Below are 12,170 nucleotides of genomic sequence, written 5' to 3'. Positions count from 1 at the left end.
GGGAGCCCAGGAGGTTGGGGCAGCAGGGGGCTGCGGGCGGGAGTTGAGGGGTGCTGGGAGCAGGGACCAGGCGTGGGTAGCAGGGGCTGCGGGTCGGGAGTGAGGGGTGCTGGTGGAGCAGGGAACCCAGGCGGTGAGGTTAGCAGGGGGCTGCTGCGTCAGGAGTGAGGTGGTGCTGGGAGCAGGGAGCCAGGAAGGTGGATGGGGTAGCAGGGGGCTTGCGGGTCGGGAATGAGAGGCGCTTGGTAGCAGGGAGCCCAGGCGGTGGGTAGCAGAGGGGCTGCGGGTCGGGAGTGAGGGGCCGCTGGTGGAGCAGGGAGCCCAGGCTGGGGGTAGCAGGGGCTGCGGGTCGGATGTGAGGGGTGCTGGTGCGAGCAGGAGCCCAGGGTGGGTAGCAGGGGGTGCGGGTCTGGGAATGAGAGGCGCTGTTGGATCAGGGAGTTCCAGGGGTTGGGGGTTTCGCAGGGGGCTGTGGTGGAGTGAGGGCGTGGTGTGAGCAGGGGCCCCGGTGTCTCTGTTTGCTCGCACCCCTGCTCTGTTGTTGGCCCCAAAATTCAGTTCAAATGTGAAGAAACAGACACAAGGGTTTAAAAGAATTGACAGCGAACAAACATCCCCCCTCACCTTGCCCCCCTTCCTGCTTCCCTACACCTCCCCCCAGCCCCCATTCATCTCCCATTCGCCTGCTCCCTTTCCCCTGCACCTGCCTCATGCCTCGCCTGGCCCCCCATCCTGGCTCCCACACTTCACCCAGCCCCCATTCTATGCCCTCTCACTCCCTTTATCCTGCCCAGGACCCCCACACGCTGGCCAGCCCCACCCCTGCTCTGTGCCCACAGCCCCCATACCTGGTGCAGCCGTAGTCGAGGCCAGGACAGCCTCGACTGGGTGCTCCTCCCGCCCACACCGCAGCACTCCAACTTCAGGTGGTGTGCCAGTCGCATCATTCACCTTCATTGGTGCAGCCGGGAGCGCCCAGCCTCGGACGCCAGGCTGGGAGACGCTATCAGCATGTACCCTTACTCAGTGGAGAGACGGGGACAGTCAGAGGGGGGCGGCAGTGGGGGGGAGCTGGTGGGAGTAGGGGCCTGGGGCAATGGGCAGGAATGGAAAGAGGGCTGAGCCAGTGGGGGGAGCAGGGCTGGAGGGGGATTGAGGGAGGGCAGTGGGAATGGGGGCAGGGGGCAGTTGGGGAGCGTCTGGGAGGGGAGGGGGCGGCAGTTGTGATCCGGGACAATGAAGGGAAAGTAGGCAGGGGCAGTGGGGCAGAAACAGGAAGTGGGATGGGAGCGGGGGGAAGCAGGGGGCAGGTGACGGGGCGGCAGGGGGAACAGGGGGCAACGAGGTCCAGGGGGCAGTGTGGGGAGCAGTGGTCTGGGGTCCCGGCTGCTGGGACACGCCCAGCGGGTGTCATGAGGGCCCGTGGGTGGGTGCTCAGATGCTGGGCAGGGGCCCCTGGAGACGGGGAGCATCTCCCAGATCTGGGTGCTCCCACCTGCCCTGGTGCGAGCGGCCCCGGGATGGGCAGCATTAGCAAGAGGCTGATGGGGCTTGTGGGGCACTGCCCTGCCCCGACCTATTGCAGCCCATGTGGGGCCGATGCCAGGGGCCCTGAGCACTCTGGCCAGGGCTGGCTCTAGACACCAGCTTAGCAAGCAGGTACTTGGGGTGGCCACTCCAGAGAGGGGCGGCTCGTCCAGCTATTCGGCGGCAATTCGACGGAGGGTCCTCAGTCCCGCTCGGGCAAAGGACCTCCTGCTGCATTGCTGCAGATCGCCATCGCGGCTTTTTTTTTTTTGGCTGCTTGGGGCGGCAAAACCCCTGGAGCCAGCCCTGGCTCTGGCACCAGCCCAGCAGAGGGCGGGTGCGTCGCTGCCTGGGGCACCGTGCCAGGAATGGGTCCCACTCTCACCTGGGCAGTAGGGGAGGTCCTGCTCCTGCCTCCCCCAGGCTCTGACACCCGCAGGGAGTCCCTATGTGATGACAGCCCCTCCCCCATGGCATCCCCCTCCAGATGACAGCCCCTCCCCCATGGCACTGCCCTGTGGGCGACGCCCCAGGCCAGCCCCACCTGCAGGGTGATGGTGGAGAGCTGCCCAGCCAGGGCCCGCAGGAGGACGCCGTTGGCCTGGCGGGTGCGGAACATGAGCCCCATGTGCCAGGGCAGCGAGATGCTCAGGGCCAGGTTACTCCAGGCCACCAGGCTGCTGCCCACGAACCGCTGGGGATTCGCCATTTCTGCAGGAGACACCGGCTCAGCCCATGGGGCCTGCTGCTCCCCCTCACAACAGGGGCCTGCTCCCTGCCCCACAACAGGGACCCACTGCTCCCCCCACAATGGGCCATGCATCCCGGGGACCAACACTTGGGCAGCGGTTTGTGGCTTCATTTGTGTAACACTTGCCATCCCCCTGCCCAGCTTTGTCCTGGAGCCTCCTGTCTGCTCCCCTAAACTCCTGCTGAAGCCCCCAACTGGTCCCAGAACCCCCCGCCTGCCCCCCTGAGCCCCCGCTGAAGCCCTCGCCTGGCCCCACAGTCCCCTACCTTGTGCCCTTGAAACCCGCGCCTGCCCCCCAAAACTCCCTGCCTGCCCCCTTGAGCCCCTGCTGAAGCCCCCACCTGGCCCCAGAGCCCCCTGCCTTGTCCCCCTGAAACTCGCGCCTGCCCCCCGAAACTCCCCGCCTGCCCCCCTGAGCCCCCTACCTTGCCTGCAGTCCTTGCCCCCGAAGCCCAGGGGGCACTGGCAGCTGAACGTGTCCCACTGGTTGACGCAGGTGCCCCCATTGTGGCAGGTGTTCGTGTCACAGACGTTCTTCTTGGCAGAGCAGCCTGGGGCAGGAATGAGAGCCAGGCTGAGCCCCCGTTGATGGGGGGGTGTTCCCCAGAACGGGGGGACAGATGATGCTTTGGGGCTCAGGGAGAGGCACAGACCCAATGCCAGCTCCTATCCCAGCCCCCCCCTCGCAGCCAGCACCCACCCTGCATGGTGCCCCCAGCTCCTATCCCAGAGCCCCTCCTCTCTCAATGACCACCCAGCACCCCTCCAGCTCCTATCCCAGCCCCCCGCAGGGCTACCCAGCACCCACCCGGCACGGTGCCCCCAGCTCCTATCCCAGAGCCCCTCCTCTCTCAAGGACCGCCAGCACCCCCCTAGCTCCTATCCCAGAGGCTGCCCCTGGGCCCACCCCCAGAACAGTGCCCCCCAGCTCCATTCCCAGGACCCCCCGGAGCTGCCCAGCACCCACCCGGCACGGTGCCATTGTTGGCGATGAAGTCGGCCATGTCCAGCTGGCGGTTATCGATCAGCAGGTTCCGGATGCAGCCCACGAACTGCCGGTTGCGCACCGGGAAACTCTCCGGCAGGTCAGGGACCCCGCCCAGGAGCAGGGGTCCCGTCAGATCCAGGGACCTGGCCAATGGAAGCAGAGTCACATGGGGACATGGCCATGGGGTGGGGGATTCCTCCCCATTCACTACCCTGAACCAGGGACCAGAAAACACTCTCCTGCCCAGGGCTGGGCTAGCAGGGGCTGCGGGTCGGGAGTGAGGGGCCCTGGCAGAGCTCTGGGGGAGCCCAGGGCTGGGCTAGCAGGGGCTGCGGGTCGGGAGTGAGGGGCACTGGCAGAGCTGGTGGGAGCCCAGGGCTGGGCTAGCAGGGGCTGCAGTTTGGGAGTGACGGGCACCAGCAGAGCTGTGCAGAAGCCGCCTGGACCCACACTGACCCCCTGTCTGCCTGGGAGCCCCAGCGAGTCTCTTACTTCTTAGTTCCTGACTGCATCCCCCGCGCAGAGCAGGAATAGTTTCCCAGCACCTCGCCAAACTTCAGGGCCACGGCCACGTCGCAGTCGTCCACCGTCACCACGGCCACCTTCTGATCCGAGGGGCCCTGGGGCACCCCTGACTTCCCAATGATGGGCTGTGGAGAGAGTGAGACCCCAGGTGCAGTAGGTGACTGGGCAGGGCAGAGCCCCACACAGGGCAGAGAATGTGCTATGTGGGCTGTGGCACAATCAGCACCTCCCCAGCCCAAGGGATTCGGGCACCAGTCAGACTTTTGCTGCCATCCCATCATGAGAGAAGCCCAGCAGGGCCGCACCCCAGAGCAGAGGGGTCCCCAGTGCTCCTGAGACCCAGATCTCGGCCTGCACCTGCCAGCGAGAAGCAGCTGGTAGCCTGCAGGTGTGTGGGGTCGGGGAGACCGGCAGCCCCAGGAGCTGCCAGCAGAGCCACTTTGACAGCACCCACCCAGCCAGCTCATGGCCCGATCTCCTCCTGGCCAGCTCCCTGCCCAGCCAGTCCTTGGGAAGCTGGCCCTGCCATGGCCCTGGGTGAGTCAGGCTCCAGGACTCCTATCCCCCAGGCAGTGCAGTGAGGGCCTGTGACCAAGTGGCCTATGTATGCCTCAGTTTCTCCAGTATTTCGCACAAGGGCGGCTCCAGACCCCAGCACGCCAAGCGCGTGCTTGGGGCGGCATGCCGCGAGGGGCGCTCTGCCGGTCGCAAGGAGGGCGGCAGGCAGGCAGCCTTCGGCGGCGTGCCTGCAGAGGGTCCGCTGGTCCCGTGGCTCCGGTGGACCCTCCGCAGGCATGCCTGCGGGAGGTCCACCGGAGCCGCCGGACCGGCAGAGCTCCCCCGCGGCATGCCGCCGTGCTTGGGGCGGCGAAATGTCTAGAGCCGCCCCTGATTTCGCAGGGTTACTGGAGGGGGTCTGCTCTCGGGATAGGCTGACATAGGTGAATGGCGCTCAGCTATCTGCGCCAGGCAGGCCCTGGCGACCCCATCTCAGTGGGGAAGACAACAGCAAAGCCAACCCCTAGACCAGCGACACATGGTGCCCAGCGCCCCAAAAGGGGAGGGATTCCTTACCCCCAAACCTCCCACCCCAGGTGGGAGGGCAAGGAGGAGGAGCAGAGCTGGCTGCGGGTCCCCTGGAACAGAGTGAGGACAGACGGACAGACAGAGCCTGACCAAGGGGAGCCGACATTTTACCCCTGCTCTGTGCTACCCCCAGGCCTTGCTCTGCTGTGCCCAGCAGGCAGGTAAACCCGCACAGTGCTGGCAAATGGCACTAATCCAAGCCAAGCTGCCACGTCTCTGCCAAGAGGCTGCCTCAGGGCATGGCCACGCGGGACACACTGGCGCGTGCCAGTGCAAACACCAGCTATGCCCATGGGAGGGACTCTCCCCTCGCTGCAGTTCACCTGCCTCCTGCCCCCAGCGACCTGGTGCCATCTACATCCACGTCGCTCGGAGGTTTCACACTGTGCTCATGGACGGCTCGGGGCAGAGCTCCCAGTGTGAGGCTATGGGGCCCACCCTGGGCAGGAGAGTGGGAGCCCTGGGACTGGGACCCCCCACCCTGGACCAAGGGCCTCAGATGCTTCCTGAGGGTCCCACCCCACAATTGCCTCCTCCAGCTCTCTGGGAGCCCAGGGCAGGAGCCCCCCACCCCCCACCCCAACCAGGGACTCTATTTCAGCATCATAATCTGCGGCTGGCTGAGAATTGAGGTGGCTGGGGGAGGTGGGGGGATGCAGCGAGCTCATCACCAGGATCAGCCCATAGCGAGGGAGGGGCTGGGCTGGGCCCGGGGCCCAGCGCTGCCCCCTGGGGGTCTGCTGGGACCTCTGAGAGCCTTGGTGATCGCCCCACGTCCCCAGCCTGTGGCACGGCTGGCAGGCATGGCACTGACAGGCAGCCGCCTGGATGCCCTGCCCTCCAGGTGCCCGCCAGCACTGCCCCACTCACCTGGTTGTAGTACTGCAGCCGGACCGTGTGCCATTGCCCGTCGCTCACGCCACCCGGCACAGACGGAGACACCTTGGTGGTTGACTCGCCTGGGGGGAGTAGGGGGATGCTGGTTACCGCAGGGCTGTGGGGGAGCCACGGCCTGAGGTGGGCAAGGGAGCCCAGAGCTCCCCACCCAGCAGCAGGGAGCTGGGCCCTGGGAGGGGAGCAGGATCTGGGGGCAGAGGGCTCTGTGGGGGGCTGCACGCTCGGGAGCCAGGGGGTGACGGGAGCTGGGGGGAAGGGGAGGTAGGGCCAGGGAAACTGAGAGCCAGGGAAACTGGGCCGAGGGATGGCGAGGGTCATTGTGCTGAGGGCAGCTGGGGCCGAGGGGAGTCGGGTCCAGGGATGAGGGGAGTTGGGCCCAGGGCAGAAGGGAGTCGGGCCCAGGGCTGAGGGGAGTCGGGCCCGCGGATGAGAGGAGTTGGGCCGGGGGTGAGGGGAGTCAGGGCTGGGGCCAAGGGGAGCTGGGCCTAGGGCAGAAGGGAGTCGGGCCTGGGGCCAAGGGGAGCCGGGTCAGGGCCTAGGGAAGCCTGGCCCAGGGATGGGGGGAGTTGGGCCCAGGGATGAGGGGAGTGTGACATTATGAGTGTGATCTAATATCTTATTGAAGGATGACAGGGCCAGAAAGAGTTAATTAACTCACAGACTGACCTGAGCAATGGCTGAACTTTAGAGACTTGTTAGGAAAACATGTAAATAATTAGAGCTTTGAAATGCAAGTCTGCATTGTTAGAGGTAGAAGGGTAGGTGTTTGCTCAGGGCTTGTGGGGTAACCAAACAAGTCTTGTCTATTGCTATAGCTTTGATTCAAAGATAAAAAAGGAATATTAACGTTTAGGAAGATACTTGAGTGAAATACTATTATTGTCAATATGTCTCTTTGAAGGTTGTGATAAACTGAATCTGAACTGTTTAATGGATAAATTACCCTGTGCTAATTGCCAGGATGTTTGGGAGAAGGAGAGTTAAACCTGTTGTTTCTCAGGCCAAAAGGCTGCCGGAAAAGTATAAAAACCCTGGGACACAATCCTACTTCATCTCAGATCTGCTTTGGGTTTCAAGAGCGGGAAACCTTAAGCCATAAGGATTGAGATCCCCAGTCACTGACTGAGTCACTCTGAATATGGACATTGGACTATAACCTATGGGCTATTTCTAAAAGCTCATCTCTGCTATGTATCTGAACCTCAAGAATTGAATTCAAGTCTGTATGTATATTGATCTTTTAACCAACACTCTCTCTTCTTTTTTAATAAATTTTAGCTTAGTTAACAAGAATTGGCTATAGAGTGTATTTTGGGTAAGATCTGTGTTATAATTGGACCTGGGTATGTGGCTGATCCTTTAGGATTGGAAGAACCTTTTCTTTTATATGATGAGATAAGATTTTCAGGAATCATCATCATATCTGATGTGTGTCTGGATGGAAGCCTGAGGCTGGGCACATTAAGGGAACTGCGGTGTTTGAACTTCTGAGTAACCAGTGAGGTACTATAGAAGCTGTTCTGTGCTGGCTTGGTAAATCTAAGTATTGGAATAACCACCAGCTTCTGGGGTTTGTCTGCCCCATTTTGTTTGCAGTTCATCCTAATTGAGTGACCTCAGCTGGCTCCCACAGGCAGCATTGTCACAGGGAGTCGGGCCTGGGGCAGAAGGGAGCTGGGTCCGGGGCCGAGGGGAGTTGGGCCCAGGGATGAGGGGAGTTGGGCCCAGGGATGAGGGGATTCGGGCCAAGGGATGAGGGGAGTCGGGCCCAGGGATGAGGGGATTCAGGCCGAGGGATGAGGGAAATCGGGCCCAGGGCCGAGGGGATTTGGGCAGAGGGATGAGGGGAGTCGGGCCCAGGGCAGAAGGGAGTCGGGCCCGGGGATTAGGGGAGTCGGACCCAGGGATGTGGGGATTCAGGCCAAGGAGAGTCGGGCCCAGTGCTGAAGGAAGTCGGGCCCAGGGATGAGGGGAGCCAAGCCCTGGGCCAAAGGGGGTCGGGCCCAGGGATAAGGGGAGTCGGGCCCGGGGCCGAGGGGAGTCAGGCCAAGGGGAGTTGGTCCTGCGGCAGAAGGGAGTTGGACCCGGGGATGAGGGGAGCCAGGGCCGAGGGGAGTCAGGCCCGGGGATTAGGGGAGTTGGGCCCAGGGATGAGGGGAGTTGGACCCGGGGATGAGGGGAGCCGGGGCCGAAGGGAGTCGGGCCCGGGGATAAGGGGAGTTGGGCCCGGGGATGAGGGGAGCCGGTGCCAAAGGGAGTCGGGCCCAGGGATAAGGGGAGTTGGGCCTGGGGCAGAAGGGAGTTGGACCCGGGGATGAGGGGACCCGGGGCCGAAGGGAGTCAGGCCCAGGGATAAGGGGAGTTGGGTCCGGGGATGAGGGGAGCCGGGGCCGAAGGGAGTCGGGCCCAGGGATAAGGGGATTTGGGCCCGGGGATGAGGGGAGCCGGGGTCAAAGGGAGTCGGGCCCAGGGATGAAGGGAGTTGGACCCAAGGATGAAGGGAGCTGGGGCCAAAGGGAGTCGGGCCCAGGGATAAGGGGAGTTGGGCCCAGGGATGAGTGGAGTTGGGCCTGGGATGAGGGGAGCCGGGGTCAAAGGGAGTCGGGCCCACGGATGAAGGGAGTTGGACCCAGGGATGAGGGGAGCCAGGGCCGAAGGGAGTCAGGCCCAGGGATAAGGGGAGTTGGGCCCGGAGATGAGGGGAGCCGGGGCCAAAGGGAGTCGGGCCCAGCCAGGTCCTACCTGCCGAGAAGGTGAGATGGATCTGCTCATGGATGATCTCCAGGGCCACGAAGTCGTGCTTCTCGTTGAAGCGCCCATTGTACAGGAGCAGCCCGTTCCGCTCCTTCGTGGCGAACCTGCCCAAGGGGGAGAGGGTGAGAGCAGCGTCCGGAACAACACACCCCCTGGATCCCTCATGGCCTGACACAGGCTGAGAGAGCCCAACCCCCTGGGACCCTCCGAGATGGGCAGGAGCAGGGTCGTCAATTAGTTTGTATCAAGGTCCACATTTTTGGTCAAGGTCCAGACTCCAGAGAAAAAAATAACAATGACAATAAGTAAAGGAAAAGATTTCGGGGTGTGTTCAAAAGCATCTGGCTTTCCAGATTTGGCCTGCTGTCCCCCTACTAATGAACCCTGGGCAGGAGCATGACCAGAGGACTGGTCCATGGAGGCACCTTGGCCTGCGTGGGGAATGGATGGCATCGGGGCACAGAGTTAAGGTGGGTGTTGGGCACAGTTAAGGGGGCATCAAGGCATAGTTAAGGGGGCATTAGGGCAGAGTTAAGGGAGGCACTGAGACAGAGTTAAAGGAGGGGGCATCAAGGCAGAGTTAAGATGGGTGTTGGATTAGAGTTAAGAGGGCATCAGGACAGAGTTAAAGAGGCATGGAACAGAGATAAAGGGGTCATCAGGTCAGCATTTGGGGAGTATTGGGACAGAGATAAGGGGGCATCTGGGCAGAGTTAAGGGGACAGCAGGACAGAGTTAAGGTGATGGGTCCCATGGAACATTCTCCCTGTGCAGTAAGGCATGAGTTCAAGGCTGGGTAATGGCAATCCTATCTTTGGTCTCCCCACAGCAATTGGAGTCTAAAGGCAGCCATGGCCTGGCTCCCTCATGCTCCCTGATTCCCCCCAGTCAATGACCAGAGGAATAGCAAGGAGCCTGCAGAGTAGCTGACTGCAGCACCCCTGCATGTGTGGGGAGAAGCCAAGCAAGGCCCAGACCCCGCACCATGGCAGCCTCACCTCCCTGAGGGCCAGAGACTCGGGCTGCTGGGCTGGTTCTGGGGCTTCCTCAGCCCCACGGGTGCCAGGAAGAATGAACATAATGGGGCTGGGACAGCAGGGGGGTATGGGTCGGGACTGAGGGGCCGGTGAGCATAGTACATGGAGGTACCAGTGACACAGAGAAAGGCAGGAGCGGTACAGAGAGGGTATGGCTGGATGGGGGTACAGAGGGAGGTATGGCTGGAGGCCAAATTTAAGCTGCTAGGGAAGAGGTTAAAGTCCAGGACTCCCTGGGAGCATTCTCTGAAATCTCCCAGTTCCACGCGCAGGGCCAGGGAGACGGGCAGAGCTGCTGGGTGTCAATGCAGGGATGAGATGACAGTGTAGGGAGGAGGGGGTTAGGTTTATGAAAGGGAAAGGAGGGGCCGATACTGCAAGGATGGGCTCTGCCTAAACCACAATGGACCCAGGTTGCTGGTGCGTCAAATTAAAAGGTTGTAGAACAGTTTTTAAACTAGGGGCTGGGGGAAGCCGACAGGTGTGGAGGAGCTCATGGTTTGGACAAACACTCCTTAGGGGATTCTCTCTGTCCTAGTAAGGTGGGGAGGACAGAAGCTGATAAGTACAGTTAGGAGCGGAAGAGAAAGAGATGAGAAGAGTCCCAGATAACTAAACAGTGACACATTTTATAAGTGCCTGTATACAAATGCTAGAAGTCTGAATACTAAGATGGGTGAACATGAGTCTGGTATTAAATGAAGAGATTGATGTAACAGGCATCCCAGAAACTAATCAATGGGACCGATGCTAATCAATGGGACACGGTAACACCAGGGTACAAGTCCTGACCGAGTGGGTCATGCTGGTGGCGGAGTGGCACCGTATGGGAACGCAGAGAGTCCAATAGAGTAAAAATCTGCAATGGATCAATCTGTGCCATAGGATCTCTAATAGGTAGGAAGGTCAATACTTGACCAATAAAAGTAGGGGAACATGCTACCGACCCCCTGAGCTGAATGGTGATGGTGACTGAAATGCTCCTGCAGTTCAGAGAGGCTATACAATAGAAAACTCAACAATAATGGGAGATTTCCCTCTCAATGGAAGGAGAAACTGAGACACGGGCAGTGACTTGGGCAAGAGCACAAATGGAGTCAGCAACAGAACCCAAGGGTCCTGACCGCCCCCCTCCTGCCTACTTTTAACTATGACACCTCACTCCTCACCCAGAGCCAGGGTACAGCCCAGGAGCCCTGGTCACCCATGTCCTGCTCTAACCATTAGACAAGACATCCGCACAAAGCATCGCTGATCTCCAGCCCCAAGGAGCTGTTCCAGCTTCCACAGGGTGTGCTGGAAATTCAGGGACTTGGTCGGGGGCGGCTTTTGGCTTTAAAAGGAAAATCAACCCTCCCCCACCATACACGTCTGAGCCCCAAGCTCCACACATCCCTTCCCCAAGGTCAGGGCGGGTCTGGTCTGGCCTCTTCCCTTTGGGAAAACCTTCCCATTGCTCATCAGCCAACCTGTTCTCACCCCAGCTGAGGGCTGGGGGCACTGGGGGCTGAGGCTGGGGGCACTGAGTCTGGGGGCTGGGGGCACTCAGGGCTGGGGTACTTGGGGCACTGAGGGGATCTGGGGGCTGAAGGGGGCTGGGGGCACTGGGGGCTGAGGGGTGCTGAGAGCTGGAGGGTGCTGGGGGCGCTGGGCATGCTGAGGACTGGGGTTTGCTGGGGCTATATGCAGGCTAGCAGGTGAAACTGAGGCACAGCGAGAGGAAGTGACTGGCCAAGGTCACTCAGCAGGGCAGGTGGGTGTCCTGAGTCCCACCACTCTGTCACTGGCCCCCCATGTATTCAGCACCACATGCCCCTTGGCCCAGCCCCCTAACAAGTGCCCAGCACTGCCAGATCCTTCCTCCTCCGCACTGCCAGCCCTTCACCCACCGCCTGGTGCACCTCTGCTCTGTAGGGCCTGACCCTATGTCCAGCAGTGGGCAGGTGCCCGCCAGCCCCTTCCAGGAGGGATGTTCTGCCCCTTGGCCCCCCTAACGCTGACTGCAGCACCCCCAGCCAGGGCAGCAGCACATAGGGCACCCCCCATGCCCACAGCCCAGCAATTTGCCAGGCTGTGGGGCTGCTGGAGGGGGCCATCCCCTCGGCCAACCTGAGCAACAGGCCTAGCCCCAGTCCCCCATACCAGCCACGATTCATTACCCGCTGTCAGTGTGCGGCAGCCCCCCGCGGGGTGATGGCCCCAGCCCCGGCCATGGCTCCCACCCCAGGACAAAGGGCCCTGGCTGCTCTGCAGAGGCTGCGGCTGGCTAGTTCTTTGTGCTGGGATGACAATGGCTGGAGATGGCAGGATTATGGGAAGGGGGGCCAGGCCCATTGATGAGGGCTGTGATCTCATCGCAGCTCCTGGGGATAATCCCTCCCATCCCCAACCCCCGCTCAACCTGCTCTGCCTTAGCTGGTGGGAGAGCAGAGCAGGCCTGGGCCGGGCAATGCAGGGGGAAGCAGCTGTTCCAGCCCCAGCCTTGGGGGATCCTCTGGGGGGGGCCAGGCCTGGATGAGGGCTGCTGGCGAACTCGCAGGAAAGCGCCCAGGAGGGCAGACACCCTACCCCACTGGCAGCTAGACCCCCGCCACGTCCAGTCAGA

General features: G+C 61.8%; 1 protein-coding gene across 1 annotated transcript in view; it reads right to left on the bottom strand.

Moving 5' to 3' along the window:
* CELSR2 (cadherin EGF LAG seven-pass G-type receptor 2) overlaps nt 1-12,170 on the bottom strand; it is a 68,461-nt gene that overhangs the window by 27,962 nt on the left and 28,329 nt on the right. The window contains exons 4-9 of the mRNA XM_075064716.1: nt 8,517-8,632; nt 5,748-5,836; nt 3,759-3,916; nt 3,246-3,409; nt 2,704-2,829; nt 2,072-2,238 (exon numbers count right to left, since the gene is read on the bottom strand). Coding sequence (XP_074920817.1) covers nt 2,072-2,238; nt 2,704-2,829; nt 3,246-3,409; nt 3,759-3,916; nt 5,748-5,836; nt 8,517-8,632 — 820 coding nt within the window. The remainder of the gene's footprint in view (nt 1-2,071; nt 2,239-2,703; nt 2,830-3,245; nt 3,410-3,758; nt 3,917-5,747; nt 5,837-8,516; nt 8,633-12,170) is intronic.

Source organism: Chelonoidis abingdonii, chromosome 4 (assembly GCF_003597395.2).
Source record: "Chelonoidis abingdonii isolate Lonesome George chromosome 4, CheloAbing_2.0, whole genome shotgun sequence".
Taxonomy (NCBI): Eukaryota; Metazoa; Chordata; order Testudines; family Testudinidae; genus Chelonoidis; species Chelonoidis abingdonii.
Note: the sequence above shows the minus strand (reverse complement) of the source record. Positions and strands in the feature narration are given on the sequence as shown.